Raw genomic sequence first — 18,391 nt, 5'->3', positions numbered from 1 at the left:
GCTTCTGGTGTAAATTATGGTTGGCAGACTGTGGGGCCGGGCTGTGGCGCAGCTGTTGAGCAGCTGCCTTAAATCACTCTGACCATGAGGTCATGAGTTCGAGGCCAGCCCGTGGCGGGGTGAGCACCCGTCAATAAAAAATAAAAAATAGCCCCTGCTCGTTGCTGACCTAGCAACCCGAAAGATAGTTGCATCTATCAAGTAGGAGATAAGGTACCACTAATAAAAGTGGGGAGGCAAGATTAACTAATTTACGACCTGGTATGAGGAAGTGCCGTCAGTGTGGATGATGAAGCAGCTGCTCCCCCCTGTGGCCAGAATCGAACATCCCCTCAGAAGAAAGTTAACTTGCCTCTGCGTGTGTGTCTCTCAGTCTCTGTTTGATGTGTTTATGGGCATTGAATGTTTGCCCTATGTGTGTTATAATGTGATCCGCCCTGAGTCCCCTTCGGGGTGAGAAGGGCGGAATATAAATACTGTAAATAAATAAATAAATAGAGCACTAGGAAATAAAAGTCTTGCTTCAATTAATTGTAAAACTTCTGGAAGAATATCATTGCAGCTTTAGCATGTCAGATATAGTGTTGAAAGCCAGGTGGCCTAAAATAAAACTGTATGCTTTCACACATAGTAAAATGAGTATGAGCGATCCAAATACCCTGAAGGCACCAGGTCCTGTCTGATCTTGGAAGCCAAGCAAGGTCAGCCCTGGTTAGTACTTGGATGTGAGACTGCCAATGAATGTCAATTATTCTATGCTATCAGAGGAAGGAATTGGTTGTGAGTATTCCTTGCCTAAGAAAACCCAATGAAATTTATAGGGGTTGCCATAAGTCACTCACCTGTATGTAAGCACACAGACAAAATGGCAATGAGACTTCTCTGCAAATTTCTAGAAGCTGATCTTACCCAGGTAGCATAGCCTTGGAACTTGGTAGGCTGGTGTTATCTTTGTTCCCTGGATTTATGTAACAGGCCAGAAAACTGGATTGTCCCCCACTTGGCTTGTTCCCTACCTTGGCATTTGCACAGGAAAGTGCATGTCAATATTGATGATGCATCAGTGTCAAATTGAGAGGAACTCAAGCAATCAAGTGTGAAATAGTTAAGTTTCGCCCCCTCTGATGTTGGAAGAATCGAAACTCCATGAATCACATCAGAAATTTCTTATTTCCCTCCCATACTTTCAGTCTCATATTTTTGTTTATAACAAGAAAGAGTTAATACATTTCAGAATCTATTAAATCCAGTTATGAGCAGAAAAATAAGTTTTTACCAAATGCTGGATTCTGTTTAATGGTGACAGTATGATTGCTGTTTCTTATTTGCCATCACATTGTGTACACGTGCACGGAGGTATCCAAAACAGGAGAGGGGAGAAGTGATCCCATTTTCTAGGATTACAACAACATGTGTTTTTTGGAGGGTTCAGTGATTTCAGTGGACTTTATGCAGCAGGTTGTATCCCATTGTTGGATGGCTGTTTTGATTTAGTCGGTGGGAAGGGAGCTAAGTTTTGATAACTACCTGCCCTTCTTGCAGTCCTAGTTTCATAATCACCGCAAGGTCTCCTTTCTTCTAAAAATAACTGCAAAATTGTATTAGGCAGTGATTTTAAAAAGTTCATTTTTGCTAGGATTCTTTGCCCATAAGAGATTTGATCTCTTCAATTAATTGTTGGGGCAACCACAATTGATTCAAACAAACTTCTTGACCTTTATTTTTCATCTCTACACTCTTATTTTTTCCTATTGAAACACCTACATCTTCCTTTCAGAAATGAAATGCTTGTAAAGCAAAAAAAGGAAACAAACATAAAGAGCTTCTCAGTTCTTCCCCACATAATTGAAAAAGTAAAAGACAATTTTTTTAAAAAACGCAACTTGCTGCAGATATGAACATTGCAACAAGGCTCCATTTCTACAGATTTTCATGACTGCAGATTGAGTGTTTCTGTATCAGAGATAATTCTAAAGTTCCATGTAGGACTGGAATGTGAACATTTTAAAAAGCTTTATCTCGTTACAATTATTGTTATTATATGGATTCATAGCAGAATTTAGGAAGAAAGACTCATACCTAGTTATTTTAAAAATAAGCACAACTGAGCTAATCATTGTTCTCTTGCTGTCTTTGTGCTTAACTTTTTTCCTTTTGCTGTGTTAACAGAAAATATTTAGACAATTATAATTTAATATTTCTTTTTCATCTGCATAGTGGTCAGTTTTTCTAGCCTGTATTCTAAAAGAAGTGTAGTAAACTTTTCCACCTGATACATGTATATCATTATTAACATGTTACCTGTCTTTTTGTTACTTGTGGCTTCATACGCAGACTAAATAGTGTGCTTGTTATATTGGTCATGAATATTTTTTAGTTCTTTTCTGTCATTTGAGCCTATTATACTCCTTTGAACTATAGTAAACGGATAGCAATGGTGTCCATTATCTGTAAGAACCTACCTTCTTCATTTAGAATTTTAGCCTTCAGTGGATCCAAAAGGGCCATTCAGTATTCAGAAGGCAACTTCCACTTAGAATCACAGAATCTTAAAAGTTGGAAGAAACCACAAAGGCCATACAGTCCAGCCCCTTGCTACACAGGAAAAGCGCAATCAAAGCACCTCTGAGAGATGGCCATCTCTCTGCTTAAAAACCTCCAGAGAAGGAGACTCCACTATGCTCCGAGGCAGCATAGTCCACTGCTGAACAACTCTTACCATCAGGAAGTTCTTCCTAATGTTTAGGTGGAATCTCTTTTCCTGCAATTTGAATCCATTGCTTCATGTCCTAGCCTCCAGAGCAGCAGAAAACAAGTTTGTTTATCATGTCATGTGAAGGTTCCAATCACACAATGTGATTACCATGAACAAGTGGAAGCTTTGACTTGCTCTGCATAAGTCACATCTAAACAAACCACAGTATGAAGCAACAAACCAACCAAAAACGGAAACCTAAAACCTAACATTCCTTCTTTGGACATACTATGAAGGCAAACATGAGAAAGCTAACCATAGAATGCAATGCCTACAGTGTCTACAGATTCTGTAACCACTGTTCTTTGTAGCAGTGCTCCACCTTTCAGTCATGTCTGTCTGTATGTCTCTGTCTCTGTCTCTCTCTCTCTCTCTCTCTCTCTCTCTCTCTCTCTCTCTCTCACACACACACACACACACACACACACACACACACAAAATGGTGGGAAGAAAAAATGGTGGGACTGGCTATTGCTTAATTGTAGAAAACATGTTTTGCATGGAGAAGTTCAAGGTTCAATCCCTTGCTTGCAATCCTTGGAATAGTCTTCCTTTCCAAGACCCCAAAGAGCTTATGCTGGTGAGTGTCAATATGGGCCTTTCCTAAATTCTCATCCAGCTTTTGTGGGCCACTCTTTTATAAGGAGGTAGTAAACACCTCAGTTAATTTTTCACTGAAGTATATGAAGCAAATAACAGTGGCCCACATCATATCCACAAAATTGGTTCAGCAACATGGACAGCTCCTTTAAAGTTTAGATTGCAGCCCAGAGTGGATTGGCTCCCTCGCTGACATGGGAATTACCACACCAATACTTTAATCAAGCATTTGTGATCCATTCCTCATCCTAATATTGCTTCCTCATTTTTGCTTGCTGTGATGGCTATTATCAGCCTTCTGCTCAAGAATTGCCATGTAGACTAAGTGCAGCTAATTGGGATGTTACATCTAAATGCAATAGCTATCTACTAAACATTTTTTGCTGATCCAGCAACACCTAGGCTCAATCAACGCATCAGATTAGGGCTCAATTGCGTATATATCTCTTATCGTGCTAATCAAGTACACATTGTCAGAGCTAATCTTACGTCTCTGACTGTAATGTGGTCAGACACAAATAACATCAAGGATACCTCTTCTAAATTGGCATCTCATATCAGGGGCAATGTGGGAAGGAGCCAGCTATAATAAAACCTCAAGCGTAGGTGGTATTAACTTTCCCTTATTTCCTCTTTGTTCTGGCAGTGGGCTGAAGCAAAGTGCCTGCAGCAAAAGTGCAAAAACAGAAAAAGTCCACCAAACTCTGAAATGACTAGATGTTGATCCTCATCCTGATAGCAAGTTGAAGCAACTGATTTGACGTCGCTGCTGCAATATGCTACAAAACGCCCATGTAGCCACCTCTGAGGAGCTGAGATGGAACTTTTAAACTCTTTTAAGAGTCACACTAAAGATGGCTGCACTGATGTAGGCTGTGTGTTTCTGCACAGATGGACACAAACATGAACTTTAAATTTATATCCAAGTTCTGTCCATGGTCCCTCTTAGGCAGATCACTGCCTTCCAACTTAAGTGTTGTAAAACCATTTCCCCATTTCTAGGGGTGAGCATAGATGTGGCCAGTAGTGTGCAGTTATTTTTATAAGGTCAACCTTACATTAGCGTCTGATGAAACCAACGAAAAAAAGAAGATTGCTTTTTTACAGTCCTTCCAGACCTTGCAGACATGTTAGGCACTGTATTTTCTTAGCAAATCCTCAGATGCATTTCAAGAAAACTATAGCTGAGTGGTCTGGTGGCATGTTGCATTGTATCTTTTTTCCCTTCTTATGTCCTGCATTTTTTTTCTTTTATGTTCTATAATTCAGAAAGGAGTGAAATTATCTCTAATGTTTTTCTCTGTGCCCAGAGAGTATGCCCAGTGTTTAGCATGCCTACCACTACATATTTGCACCCTTGACATTAAAATGCTATCAGGGAGAGAACATTATTATAGTGAATACTTTCACATCTTGTAGAACAATTTGAGCTGACAGTCCTGGGCACTTTTTTAAAGAGCTGTTTGGGGGCTAGCATACTGGGAAAGTTTTGAAGATAAAATGACTAATTGAGTTTACCACTGCTTGTGGAGCAAAGAACCACAAGGTGAAATCACTCAGCAGCAGCGACAGTATTTGGTTGGTTATAGTTGAAAATTCATCATATCAAAACCTACTGGGATGTTTTTACAGTTGCTACACTATGACCAAAGACTGCTTCTTGTTGAAGGCTAGACCACATTACATCACAAGTGAAATGGAGCTACAAAGACAATAGTACTGAAAATAACAGTGAATGTGGTCAGTGGGTTTTTTTTAAGGTTCTTCTGGGATGAACTAAGTTTTTGCTTTTCATCACTCTGCTTAGAGAAGGGTACAGATCCTTTTTATAGAAGTTAGGTACAGTTCTCTCATTGACCCTTGGACAACTTGACCCAGGTTTTTTGGGTTGATTTTTGACCACAATTTCTAGACATGAGTATTTAGGGTGTGGTGTTGAAAAAAAAAGTCGGTGACTATGTCCAGGAGGTGTGGAATAGGCCCGCTCATAACAAAATTCATGAAGATCTAATTCCTCATTCACTCCCCAAGACAAATATACTATTTAAATATGTGACCTGTCTATAACATTTAATTCACTAGTAATTCTGTGGTTCATAAGATTCTCTTCTGTCGGCACAAATTTTGCTGCAGATGTGGCAAACCAAAAACTCCTCATAATAAATATAAGCCACATTTTTTGAATATCACTGGAAATCTCCATTATGTGGGTTTTATGGTGGTATACAAAATGACAGTGTTAAACTTGTTATCAGATACCAGGGCACCTCACTCATCATATGCCATCCATGCTGGGTGAGGAAAAATCAATGGTGTCATTTAACCTTGGCTGTCAATGCAAGAACTGGACTTTCACGGACTGAAGTCCTGTGGCACAATGACTTTGAACATCCACACTACTTTTTCTTTTTAGAAAAACTTATCTTTTGAAGCTGGAATATCACAGAGTTAGGAGACCATTTCAACTGTCATAGAAATCAGTCCAGGACTGTTGTCTTTGTCTCTCATATTGGGAGAAAGGTGGGCTATCAATTCATTAGTTGTTTAATTATCCAAACCAATTGAATAATGTATATGGTACTCTTTGGATTGCATCTCTCTGATCCTCCTATTCTAGCTCAGGTCTTCTGGGAGCTGTGGACAAAAAAAGGTACATTTCCCAAATTCTTTGCTGCTTAGTATGCTATGCTATAATTTTAATCTAACAGAACTCCAGAAAGTGTGGTAATCTCCAGAAGGTCCAAGACACACCTGCATAATCCATGTAGAAATAAAAATATATCACATTGGTTATAATATTGTAATGTGCAATATAGATCATGATGTGTTGGTAATCGGATTCAAAAGGCTGTGCAAACTGTATCTTTGGAAAAGATATTTTAAAGTGAAAAATTAAGGTAGGCCATCTGAGTGTATGTCAACAATTACATTTGAAATCATGCCTCAAGCACATATTAGACCACAAATTAACTCCCTTACATGTTTCAGGAGATTAACTGATCTTTTTTAAAAAGAAAAGAGAAAAACCAGTCTGGGCTACTGGTAAATTTTTTTTGTTAGCTGACTTGCTTAATTAGGCTGTGGATTTTGTATTTCTAAGCCTTGTTTTAAATTATTTTTGTACAGTTTTAGTGGCTACGAGAACCCATAGGAGCTTTACATATAATTATAAGAATAATAGTTATTAACTAAAAAAATTACAGTGTATATGGATTAGTAGCCCAAATCTGACTTATATATTGTAAGCATTTCAGCAGCATGCTGGGTAAGATTCTTAAGTAGTATTACAAGCAATGAAAGAAACAGGGTTTTGTTTCATTGTTTTGTTTGGGTTATCAGGCACTCCTAAAGCATAAAATTGTCAAGGAAATTTCATAAATACTATGGCTACAAATGAGTGAGTTGGTGGCCATTTGCCAGCCAAAATAATCAGCATAGAAGCTGAAGCATTTTTATTGGAGCAGTGATTTTTTAAAACATCCTAAAATATGGCTTTCATCTAGCTCTACTGAAGCATTAAGAAACTTTTGCTTTCCTGATTGGAAAGTTGTTCTGTAGGAAATCAGATCATTGCCTCAAGTTCAGTACGGATGATACTAGGTCAGTGGTTCTCAGCCTGTGGTTCCCCAGATGTTTTGACCTTCAACTCCCAGAAATCCTAACAGCCAGTAAACTGGCTGGGATTTCTGGGAATTGTAGGCCAAAATACCTGGTGACCCATAGATTGAGAACCACTGTACTAGGTTGTTATTGCTGACTGTCAGCATCTTGGTGGGTTTTCAGGTAGGGACTAAACCTGGGAACTTGAAGGATCCTACCTACTTTATGGGTCCCATGAGCCTCTATTGCCATGACTGACTAGCATCATTTTCTGAGAATACAATTGCATTATAGTTTATGTATAAAAGTCTTGTCCACTAAAGCACAGGTGCACCTATTGCTTCTCAAGTTTGAACCCTTTTAGTCTAATGCAGGCACGGGCAAACTACAGCCCTCCAGTGTTTTGGGCTTCAACTCCCGCATTCCTAACAACCGGTAAGCATCCTGAGATTTCTGGGAGTTGAAGTCCAAAACACCTGGAGGGCCAAATTTTGCCCATGCCTGGTCTAATGGATACATGTCTAAATAGCCACAGATGTGACCCATCACCTCTGGAGAAGCTACCTTCAGGGAAGAGCATATAATTATAGATGGTTGTTGGAATTTAAAAAGCACCACCACCCTGAGCTCAGGAAAGTTACTTTTTGGAATGGTTAACTTCCAGAATTCCTCAGGCAGCTAGCTGTGGATTCAGGTTTTTTAAAAAACATAACTTTTCCAAGCTCTTAAAAATAACCTTAGTCGAGCAAAGATTAAATTTTGAAAAATGAAGTTCTGTGAATGACTGTTTAGATGCCTGTTTTATTCTGCATTGTTGACATTAGATGTATGAGCAAAACAGTGTACTAAAGTACATGTGAATTTTCGGTGTATGTTCACCATTTTTAAAATGGGATAGAATAAACTCGTGTTTCAAAAAATTAGAAAGCTGTAAAAACTAAAGCACATCTCTACTCAGAATACAGTCATAATTACATGTGGTCAGTGGGCAGGAACTGTTTCTAATGTAAAGCTTTTCAAATAAAAGTATCATAGAACAATTTATGCATGCATTCTTAACTTGCCCCCGAGGTATGAATTGCTCATATTAAGGTCTCTTTAAAAAAAACACGAGTTTCTTGAGAAATTTAAAAACACTCTCACATTTCCCAGGCTTGCAGCTGTCTTTCCCAGCACGCACACACACACACACCTTTGCAGACCCTACTAAGATAGAGGTTCACCACAGAAATTGAATACCCACTGTCTGTTATGTCATTTGAACTTTGTGGTTAGGTTGGGTGCAGTTTTCATTGACTGTGGTGGTACCTGCTTATCTCTTTGAAAAGGAAATAAAAGAAATTATGTGTCTGGTAAATAACAGAAGTGAGATTGCAGGTGTGTGTCCACAAGACGCTTGAGAAGGTGCCAAGCAGTTGAACTAGCAGTTAACCTCCTGTAGTCTGCCTGAATCTTCTGAATGCCAACTCTTAAATCACACTGAACTCTTGCAGGAAAACCTTTCTTAGATTACATCCATAGCAAATTGCAGCACAGCTGAATCTTCCAAGAGAGGATTCAGAGTGTGAAACCATTACTTTATTAGAGGACAACTCCCAGAATCACTCAGTCAAATAGGCCACTGGGAGTTATAATCTGAGGAAGTAACTTTCCCATGCTTTTGTTCAGACTTTGGGGCAGGTTTGTTCAGAATGAGAGAGCATGGGTAGGAGGAAGAATTGTACAGGCCCTTTACTTTACATTTCAAGGTATAATCCATTCTGATAAGAATCTCATAAACAAATTATTTTTTAAAAAACAGGATGAATTTTGGAGACTTTGTAATAGTGTCTGCAGTCAGTGAAAAATCTCTGCTGCATAGGTTTATAGGTCTAAATTTAATTGCTAGTTCCAACTACAGTAGGCCCTCTTATTATGTGAGCTTGTTGAATGCAGTTTCATGTATATGCTAAGAGCTTTGGATACCATATAATTGTTCTGGAGAACCTAGTGATATCTAGAGAAATGTTTTCTCTATGCTTCCAGCACACTTCTATGTAAACTTCTGCTTGAAGTTCTGCCAGAAGTTGCCATACTGGAACACTTCTCTAAGAATTTTCTAGGTTCTCCAGAATGATTCTATGGTGTGTTTCAGTCAAAAGACACCATTGCTTTCAGGTAAGAGTAATAAGGATCCAGATTACATGAAAATCATATTATACAAAGGGTCCTGAATGGATCCCTCACATAATGTTTGGACTTACACTATTAAAGAGCCATTGAAATCTGTAGGATTTACATAACTGTTGTTTTGCCATTCAATGGGACAATTCTGGCTGAAACTTATTTTTATTATTTCAATTATTTATACCCCGCCCTTCTCACCCGAGGGGACTCAGTGGCAAAGGATTCAGGACAATGTCTGCTAAGGAATGTACCATATCCTTTAAACAATGGCCTGGTGCATCACTGTGGTTACTTTTCAAAAGTTGTGCTGCCCTTGGTTCCCTCTTTGAACATAGCAAATCCTGAAGTCTACCAGAGTGCTCAACTACAGAGTATTTTTAAGTTGTAGGCAGTTGGTTCAGAACACCACCTATATGAATTTTCTTAGCATTTCTAGGTATCTTAGTTGATTCATATTATGAATTTGTTGTTATTTATTTATAGTTCACCCTTCCTTCAAGGTGGAACTTAAGGCAACAAACATAGTAGACCCATACAGCTTCCAGTCTTGATGGTCACCAAACCAAGATCTGTTTAGCTTTAACAAAATAGCAAGATTATGGGCCAGTTGAGTTCATGACCTGAAGCTAGAAGCAGTAGAACTCACCATTTGCAGAAAGCCAGAGCCACATGACTTGATCAACTAAGCTGTGCACAGTCACCTAGTGGCTACATTGCTTATGGGGTGGCAAATCTGAACCAGCCTGAATTTTAAAGAGTTATCCAAATTGCTGAATCCTATGTATAAGATAGTATCCATACATTGGTGAGTTCCGACTAAAACCACAGCAGATTCGCCACACCATTTACATGGCACTTGGTAGAAACATCCCTTGTGGTCACATACAGTTGCCTAGCCAAATCTTTAAAATGCTCTATTTTAACTCCACACTGAGATTTTTAAAAGCAGAGTGTCATTAAATACAAAACAGACTGCAATAGATGGCTCATGGACTTCCTGTTTATTAATCTTTCTCTACTCAAATCTTGCCAAGAAAAACCTGTGATAGAGCTGCCTTAGAGTTCCAATAGGTAAGAGACAACTTGAAGATACAGCAAGGATTGTGAGATGATAATGAAAATGATAATAGCAAATGACAGCTATATATGCCTTGAAATGTGAGTTCATTTCTCAGAAGCAATGAATAACTCTAACTTCTCAGTAAATGTGGACTTACAACCTCATCAGACAGAATTTTTCCTCCTCCTAGTGCACTGCTGGCATGCCACAAGGACGGGGTCTACCAGAGCCCATCATATGATGCAGGGCTTCTCCCGCTGGATGGCAGTCAGAGGGAGCCCTGAGGATACAAGTGACTACCCATATCCTCATTGAAGAAGTTGGGGAAAGCACAAGAGGAAGCTGGGGACAGCCAGGAAATGCCATGGGGTGGTAGCCCATGACCGATTAGTAAGGGGACGAAGCTGGGTGCTGCCCCAGGGTTTCCCCCTCTATCACACTTCACAGAGTATTTTGAGATGGGAATGGCACACATGATAGTATCAAGCAGTGTTTCATGGGCTGATTTTTGGGTGTTCTTTCCTCAGTGAACTACTATTGTGTATCAAGGAGCTTGAAAGATGCACCTTTGATGCATAATGGGGGTTTTTGTACCTCACAGTTCTTATTGTTCTTTATTGTGTTCTTTTATGAGTTCCCCTAAATTTTGGAGTGACAGACTGATTCTTCTGTTTCTAGTGAAGTCAGTGTCAATTTAATAGCAGCTGTGGGCGAAACTGGGCAAGTATGAAATGGCAGGAATGCTTGAGGCAGTCAGGAGTGTTGATTTGCCCAATAACAGGATGGCTTCTTTTTCCATCCTTTACACGTTCCTCTGTGTTTGCTGTGATAGAAAAGGGTTGACAGTTCACATTCAAGTCTTCCATTCCAGTTCTTTCTTTTGAGCAGTAGCAATAACAAAAACAACTTCAGTAGAGTCATTATATTATCTGGTCCTCCATTAACAAGGGCTAAGTCAACAACTAGGTTGTGTTCTTGGTTTGTAAACTATCTCTGCCTTTCTGATTGAACTTAAGTTTTTTTTGGGAGGGATATAGAAGCCCTTGTATTTCATTAAGGCCCCATAGAAGAATGGGTTGCTAAGAGTGAACAGTTTCAACCAGTGGTTCCTTAACTGTGGGCCTCCTTATGTTTTGTACATCAGCTTCCAGGAGTCCAAGACAGCTTGGCCACCAAGAATTCTGGGAGCTAAAGTCCTAAACATTTGGAGGACCAGAGTTTGAGAACCACTGGCTTGAAAATAATTTATCTACAGTTGGACTTATCAACCCTAGAACTTCTGAACACAATGTGGTATACAAGCCAAAACCACAATAGATTACTGGTACATCAGATATGACCCGCAATGCGTGGGTTGAAGCAAATGTGCCTGTGTGCTTCCCATGCTGAGCTTTTCTTCAGAACCTGCATTTCCACAGGCTCATTCCGTGCTGCTGCTTTGACCACAAGGGTGGGGCTGACCTCATGGGTCTTTCCACAAAGTCAGCATTACACTGAGAGACAGAAAGAAAAAGTGTGTGTGAACTAATTCTACAGGAAAGACCCACACAATTACTATGTCCACATGATTGTGAGTCTTTGATTGTTGCTCTGGTATTATGGGTCAAAAGGTTTGCATGGTACCATGGGGATGTGTAAAGAGCACCTCAATGTCTCTAACGTAGCAGATGTGTGGTGGCTCCTTACCAGTGTGTACAAGTACGCGTGCTGTTTTCCATTAGCACTCTCAAAATAAATAGGCCACTATAATGTTAGTATGTTATTCTGAGAGCAATGATGAAGGTAATCAGGTTGACACTGGAGTATCATGCCATAGCAACTGTCTAGATGTTTACAAGCAGTCTTACACCAAAGGATCATGCATTTAGGCTATGTCAGTGGCAGGAATGGGGCTTACAGTCTGACAGTGTGTGGACACATACCCTGCAGTTTGGCATGGTAAGTGTACATAGGCCTATTCGAGTTCATTTATCATCTGCAGCATTGAATTAGCAAAGGACATTGGATTCAATACTTGCCACAATATTAGAAAGGCTGAAGTGTTTTTTTCCACATGATTCATTCCAAAGCCTTCTGTGACAATCTGTTGGACAGGTTTTAAGTTGACACTGCTGTAGGCTGCAATATTGGTACGTACTTAGATCTAAATCCAGATGCTTGTCCTAGCTGGAGTAGAGCAATTGTATTAATGGGCCAGATGTAAGTGTGGGCTTCCCAATCAGCATGGGTCTGCTCTAAGTGGGGCTATCAATTTATGTTTTAGCCATTTAGAGTTATTTTAGGATGCCTTTCTCATTTTTCACTCCTAGATTGTAAAGCTCAAGGGCCAGAATGGATCATGTCTCACTTTTCTGACTTATGTTTTTCAGTCCAACAAGGTACCCGTTGGCCAGCCATCCCATGGCGTCCATCCACTCACTCCACTCATCCCGTACAGCAATGAGCATTTCAGCCATGGCTCACATTCACCACACTTGCCAGCTGACATCAGCCAGAAACAAGGTAATCGCCATGCTTCTTGTGTGATGCTGGGAGGTCTGGAAGTAATTTTGGAAGAAGCGTGGGTTGAAAACGTAGAGTGATCATGGACTTGTGGCCTCTCCAGCATTTTACTATATCAGTGGTTGCAAACATTCACTCTCCAGCTGTTATTTATAGCCAAATGTTTTCATTTTGCCTACAATTCCAGTTGCCTTCCTGAATGTCAGAGTACGTGTTGGTGCACAAATGCACTTAATAGAGACTTCAGACTGCCTCTCTGTGTGTTTTAATTGCAACTGCATTAGAAGGAACCATTATAGGCAAAGAACAGTAATAGGAATACTTAACTCCTTGGTTTTCCACTCCAAATTGCCCCCAGTTTGTGGTTTTTCTGCCCAGAGAGTTAAAAAGGCAATTTGCAAGGACACATACATTTTTATCTCATGATGCAGAAGTTGACAGCAGAGTATTTGGGAGCAGTGGCCCTGCATGTGGGAAAACTGTTACATTCTTGTTGCTTTTTTATTCCATGTGTGTGTGTTTGCATCACCTACACACCTCTTTTTATTCTGTTTATTTCTTCAAAATGTTGCTGCACTAATATGTGCGGTTGAATATAATACTTCAATGCATGTTTGAATATAATACATATAATATAATGTGTAGCTGTACTGAAGCACTCCTTTTATCTTGTTCACACAGAAAAAACAGTGTTGGGAAAGCACATGGAAGCCAACCTGGGTTTAGTTATATTTTTTGGTAAAGCACAAACCTTGGAAATGTTCTCCTTTTAGATGACAGTTTCCAGAATCTCCTAAATCAGTCTGATCCATGTTCAGGGTACCTTGGGAGATCTGAGAACTATCACTTTCCAAAGGAACTTTGTCAGTCTGTGTGCAATTATGATGCTATGCATAACTCAGACCTCCATTTATTGCAGTACCACAACGTAAGTTGACAGTCAAAGATGAACTCCTCAACCTGGAAGTTCTTCTGGTCTCTATAACCAAACTGCAAATCCCAGGATTCAGTAGACTGCAGCCATGGCAATTAATCGGGAATCATCACATTATAACTGTTTCATATGAAAGAGCATTAGCTAGCTATAGATTTGGGGGTGGTGTTCCTTGCTCTATCTGAGAGCTAGCAATAGTAAAAAACCAGGTAGTTATGTTTTCCCATGTTTTCAGGAAAGGACAAAGGAAGGAATTCTCCCAGCATGATGTTTCTAAGCAAGTCATTAGCTTAAAAATAACCTAATAATAACATTGGGGGTCATAATCATATGTCTCATGAATGATCATGTGATTATTGTTGGTTCAGAGGAAAATTATATTTAACGCACTCACTTCAGTAGTGAAGAATATTATCACACAGTGTTAAGGTGTGCCCTTAAACTGTCTGTCTAGACAAGGCTGGGGCCAAAAGCATTTCCTTTTTGTTTCAGGGCAGTATTCAAAAACCATTGAAACAAGTGATAAATATGCCCCAGTACTGTTCAGTGTGTTGTGAATAATTTTCCTTTCATAGATCTGTAATTCAGATCTTTCTTTATTGTTTTGAATAATTAAAATAATTCAGAGTTCAGAAAAGCTGACTTTTTTTTAGCAGCCACCTCCCTTTATCTTCCAAGCCAGTATGGATACTTTTTGCTGGCAGATCACAATCTGGGAGTTATAATCCCAAAAAGTAACTTTTCTGATTTCTAATATAAACTAATGCATTTTTAAGTTTTCCAGTGTACATTTGTTTCCCAATTTTTGTTACCTTTTTCTCATATTGAGGTAGGTGTCACATCAGATGATGACAGCACATTAGATAAAAAAAGCCATGCAGTTTATTTATACTGATTTATGCAGTCAGTTTTCCACATACATGGATTTAATGTCAGTGGATTGGATTATATGTGGATTATTTATAGGTGAGCACAGCGAGTGTTGGTGGGAGGAGGCAAGTGCAGTCCAGGCCAGAAGCCAGTGAGGCAGCAGAGGTGGCACCGCACTGGCTTCCCTTCCTCTTGTGTGTCTGTTTCATCTGGGAAATGCCTATGATGCTAATGGCTGGGGCATGTGAGGCTGAGCTGTTTGGGGAGCATGGTCAGATCCCACTGCAGGATGAGCCCTGGACTCCTGCCACTGTCTTCATGGAGATGCCTCCACCTGGAGATGCTGCTTTCATGCAGGAGGAGGGAGAAGACAAGGTGGTACAGCAGATGTTGGAGAGATGCAGCTCCAGGCTAGGGTACAGCAAGGGCACCTTGACCCGGGGACCTCCCTGTGAAGAAAGGGCTTTGACGGTGCAATGACAGCTTCTGCAGCCCATTTAGCAAGCAAGGATGGGTGGGGAGACAGGCAAGGCCAGGTGGGAGAGACAATTGAGGGTGGCCCCATTTATTCCTTTTTGCTCAATTCAATTGCTCTATCAAGAGAAAAAACAGTGAGGGGGCTATTCGTTGAAGGAAGCCCCCCACCCCACCCCACCCCCCATGTGGAGTGGCCAACATAGCAGCAAGCTGTGGGCACAGTTCGAGGAGGCACTGACAGATGAGGAAAAGGAAAGTGAAGCTGTCCCATGAGGTAGCTGCCTTTTCTTTGTTGCCCCATCTCCTCAGGAAGAGAAAAGAAGGGCTGAGGCTTGACACCTGGGAGGAGTCATCGTCTTAAACAAGAACCTGCATTTTGCAAGCCTGTTCCCTTCTTTCTTGTGCCCATCCGCTGACCCAGCCTAAGCATGCAAGTGAGTAAAGCAGAGAGGAAGAGAGCCAGCAAGCATGTTACAATATAGTTTTGTTTTGTTTTGTTTTGGGGGGGGGGTGAGGGCTATGATACTGGCATTTTTTCCACTTTCATAGGGATCCTGCACTCCTAATACCCATAAATGTCAACAGCCAAATGTATTATTTCTTATATGTAACCCCCTATTTGGAAAAGAGGAAGTGGCAGTGGTGATGGTAATGACAAACCTTTGTTATTTATAGTCATAATTTATCCAGAACTTAGTCATAAATTACTGGTAATCCCCAAAGCACTGTTTTCACTTGGATCTGAAGTTATATTATGGTCTACATTTGTGTTGACCTCAACTCTGAAGTTCTCACACTTGTCTCCTCAGAACTAATTGAAATAGTGAGGGCTGATGGTAGAGCTCTCACAGCCTTGCTGCAACTAGAGATGTCTGCAGCACATCATTCAACAGATTTCTCATCCACAAACTTTAGAAACATTACCTCGCAACTACAATCCCCAGAATCCCCATCTCAAATGAGTTTTCTGGAAGTTGTAGTTGACAAAGTAACTTCTCCAAGTGCTTCTCTTCTCATTGTGTTATGATTTCATATAGAGCGTAATTATGGCTTAGGTCAAAGCCTTCTTCCAGTGACAGAAATCAGGTTCCAAAAGAACACCACATGAGAAAAGTATCCTCATATCAAGAATTTCCCCATTTGAATAATATTTTTGCAAGTTACATTCTAAATGTCTTTTTATTGCCCATTACAATTAAATGCAGCAGCCTATGTCTTTTATATTCACTGTGCTCCTTGTACTGTGATGCAGCACCTCAATATAATATGGTTGCTGCTGTTAGGGAAAACTTCTGCAGTGGTGATACATGTGCTGCCGCTGCTACTGCTGCTACTCAGAGTTCCTTGACTCCAAACCTTTGATATGAGTGCGCTTTCGAATAAACAATTCTCCATTTGCATACTGCTTGACCTTCCTTCTAAAACATTTGTATCTGTTCTCAGTGAGGCATACCTGAGAACAAACATACCTTGCAAAATATAAAAGATGTTTTACATGTAGTATTTCTCCTTCTGATTCTCTGGAGTACCTTCTTGTTGTGTGCCTTCAAATTATTTCCAACTTACATCAACGCTAAGGTGAATCTATCATGGGAGTTTCTTGGCAATATTTGTTCAACAAGACTTGCCTTTGCCTTCCTCTAAGGCTGAGAGAGTGTGACTTGCAAAAATCTATCCTGTGAGTTTCCATGGCTGAGTTGGGGATTCAGACCCTAGACTCCAGAGTCATAGTCTAATGCTCAAATACATCATGCTGGCTCTCACTTTTTTAATGTCATAGTGATTCAGAAACAACTTTTATTCTGCACCCATAATCCCAAGCTCCTAAACAGCAAGAAAGCAAAATAAATTAAATATTCTGCCAAACATTTAGATGATACAGAAATAGGTATCAAATTGAAAATGTGCTGATGTCTTAAACCCCAAGAGTATTTTATCGTGGTATAATTATTTAATACCAATGCAATGTTTTCTGAGGGTGTTTGTAAAGTCTCAGGAGATTTTTTTTCTGGGCTCCATCAATTGAAAGCACTTTCAGCACATCCCTTAAATTGCCTACCAGCTTCCAGAATAAATTGAGCCCGAAAGAGCAAAAAAAAATAATCAAGCAAGCTATTAAGAGTTAACAAATTGTAACCTACACAAAATTCTGCTCAAGGCAAACATCCAAGTCTATTAGGAAGTGGTATATGAGGAAAGTTCAAATCCTGTTTGGGTCTTTGGGGAATATAGCAACAAAGTACCTTATATTCAACTGCCTTGAACATGCCCACAGAAGAGTCCCATGACTCTCTGAAAGGCTTTGAAAGTGTGTGAACATACCTCAGAGATTGCTTCCTAGAATGTAATGCTATAAAACAAGGCCCCTACCCTGAAGGGGGGGGGGGTGGCTCCCCAGTTTCATGCAATCACTGGAGTTAAAATTGTGGCTGGTACTATTGATTGTACCCCAGTATGATCCTGTGTCTAAGGCTTCAAAATTCTGACAGAGTGGACTTGAACCAAAGTCACTTCACAGCATCCTTTATATGTCAAGGCTGCTTGCGTAAGAAAAGTAATTCATTTTCACAGACTGGAATTTTTGCTTTTCTTTCCAGCCAATGAATAAAATCGGGTGGTGGGAATTTTAGAGAGGCTTAGGCATTTGCTTCCAATATTATGACTTTATTCATGTGAGATGCCTGTGGGAATCTTCTATAACTGGATATCACAAACCCACATCTGAGCGGGAAACCCAAATCTGGAACATGTTTCTGGATGTGGCCAGTTTGTAGCATCTCTTCCAGATTCTGATGTCTCTTCTCTTTAGGTGAAGTATGGAAAGGAAGCTGATGCGTTCACCTCTCTTGAATGCTTCTTTGGGTGGATTGAGAAATCATGTCAATGTACCTTAAAGCTGATATTAGTTTAGATTTTCTTATGTTCTGATTCTCTTGAAGGTGTCCACCGCCCTTCTCAAACGTCAGATATTCCTGGTTTCTACTCCCTCCCTCCCACTGGGGTTGGACAGATAACATCTTCTATGGGATGGTAAGTATTTGAAGCCTATAACAGAAAAAGGGGGAGAATCCAATGAACTTGTCCAAATTGCATTAACAGAGCAACAATCCCACTCCCCAAAATGCTTGAAATTGTACATGCATACATTTCAGCACATATTTCAGGACACCATGCTAACTTTTATACATTATTGAGGGGTGATGTATTAAGTGAGATGCTCGTTCTCTCTCCTGCTCTCCTACATTGATCAGGGACTGTGTTGTTGAAACCTGACATAGATTCCTTTAATGACTGAACCCTATGCTGTCATTTTGAAATATTAAGACTGAGGAAGCACAGAATAGAACACTGAGGTTAGATTCTTCCCCTAAAGCAAGGATATATATTTGTGTACACACACGCAAATACAGACCAGCAAAAGCAGTGC

General features: G+C 40.0%; 1 protein-coding gene across 10 annotated transcripts in view; it reads left to right on the top strand.

Annotated features, from left to right (window-relative positions):
* Positions 1 to 18,391, top strand: part of tcf7 (transcription factor 7) — a 132,298-nt gene that overhangs the window by 79,837 nt on the left and 34,070 nt on the right. For all 10 annotated transcript variants that reach the window (XM_008104754.2, XM_008104756.2, XM_008104755.2 and 7 more), the window contains exons 4-5: positions 12,551 to 12,683; positions 17,904 to 17,994. In XM_008104754.2, coding sequence (XP_008102961.1) covers positions 12,551 to 12,683; positions 17,904 to 17,994 — 224 coding nt within the window. The remainder of the gene's footprint in view (positions 1 to 12,550; positions 12,684 to 17,903; positions 17,995 to 18,391) is intronic.

This window comes from Anolis carolinensis, chromosome 2, assembly GCF_035594765.1.
Source record: "Anolis carolinensis isolate JA03-04 chromosome 2, rAnoCar3.1.pri, whole genome shotgun sequence".
In the NCBI taxonomy this organism is placed as follows: Eukaryota; Metazoa; Chordata; class Lepidosauria; order Squamata; family Dactyloidae; genus Anolis; species Anolis carolinensis.
Note: the sequence above shows the minus strand (reverse complement) of the source record. Positions and strands in the feature narration are given on the sequence as shown.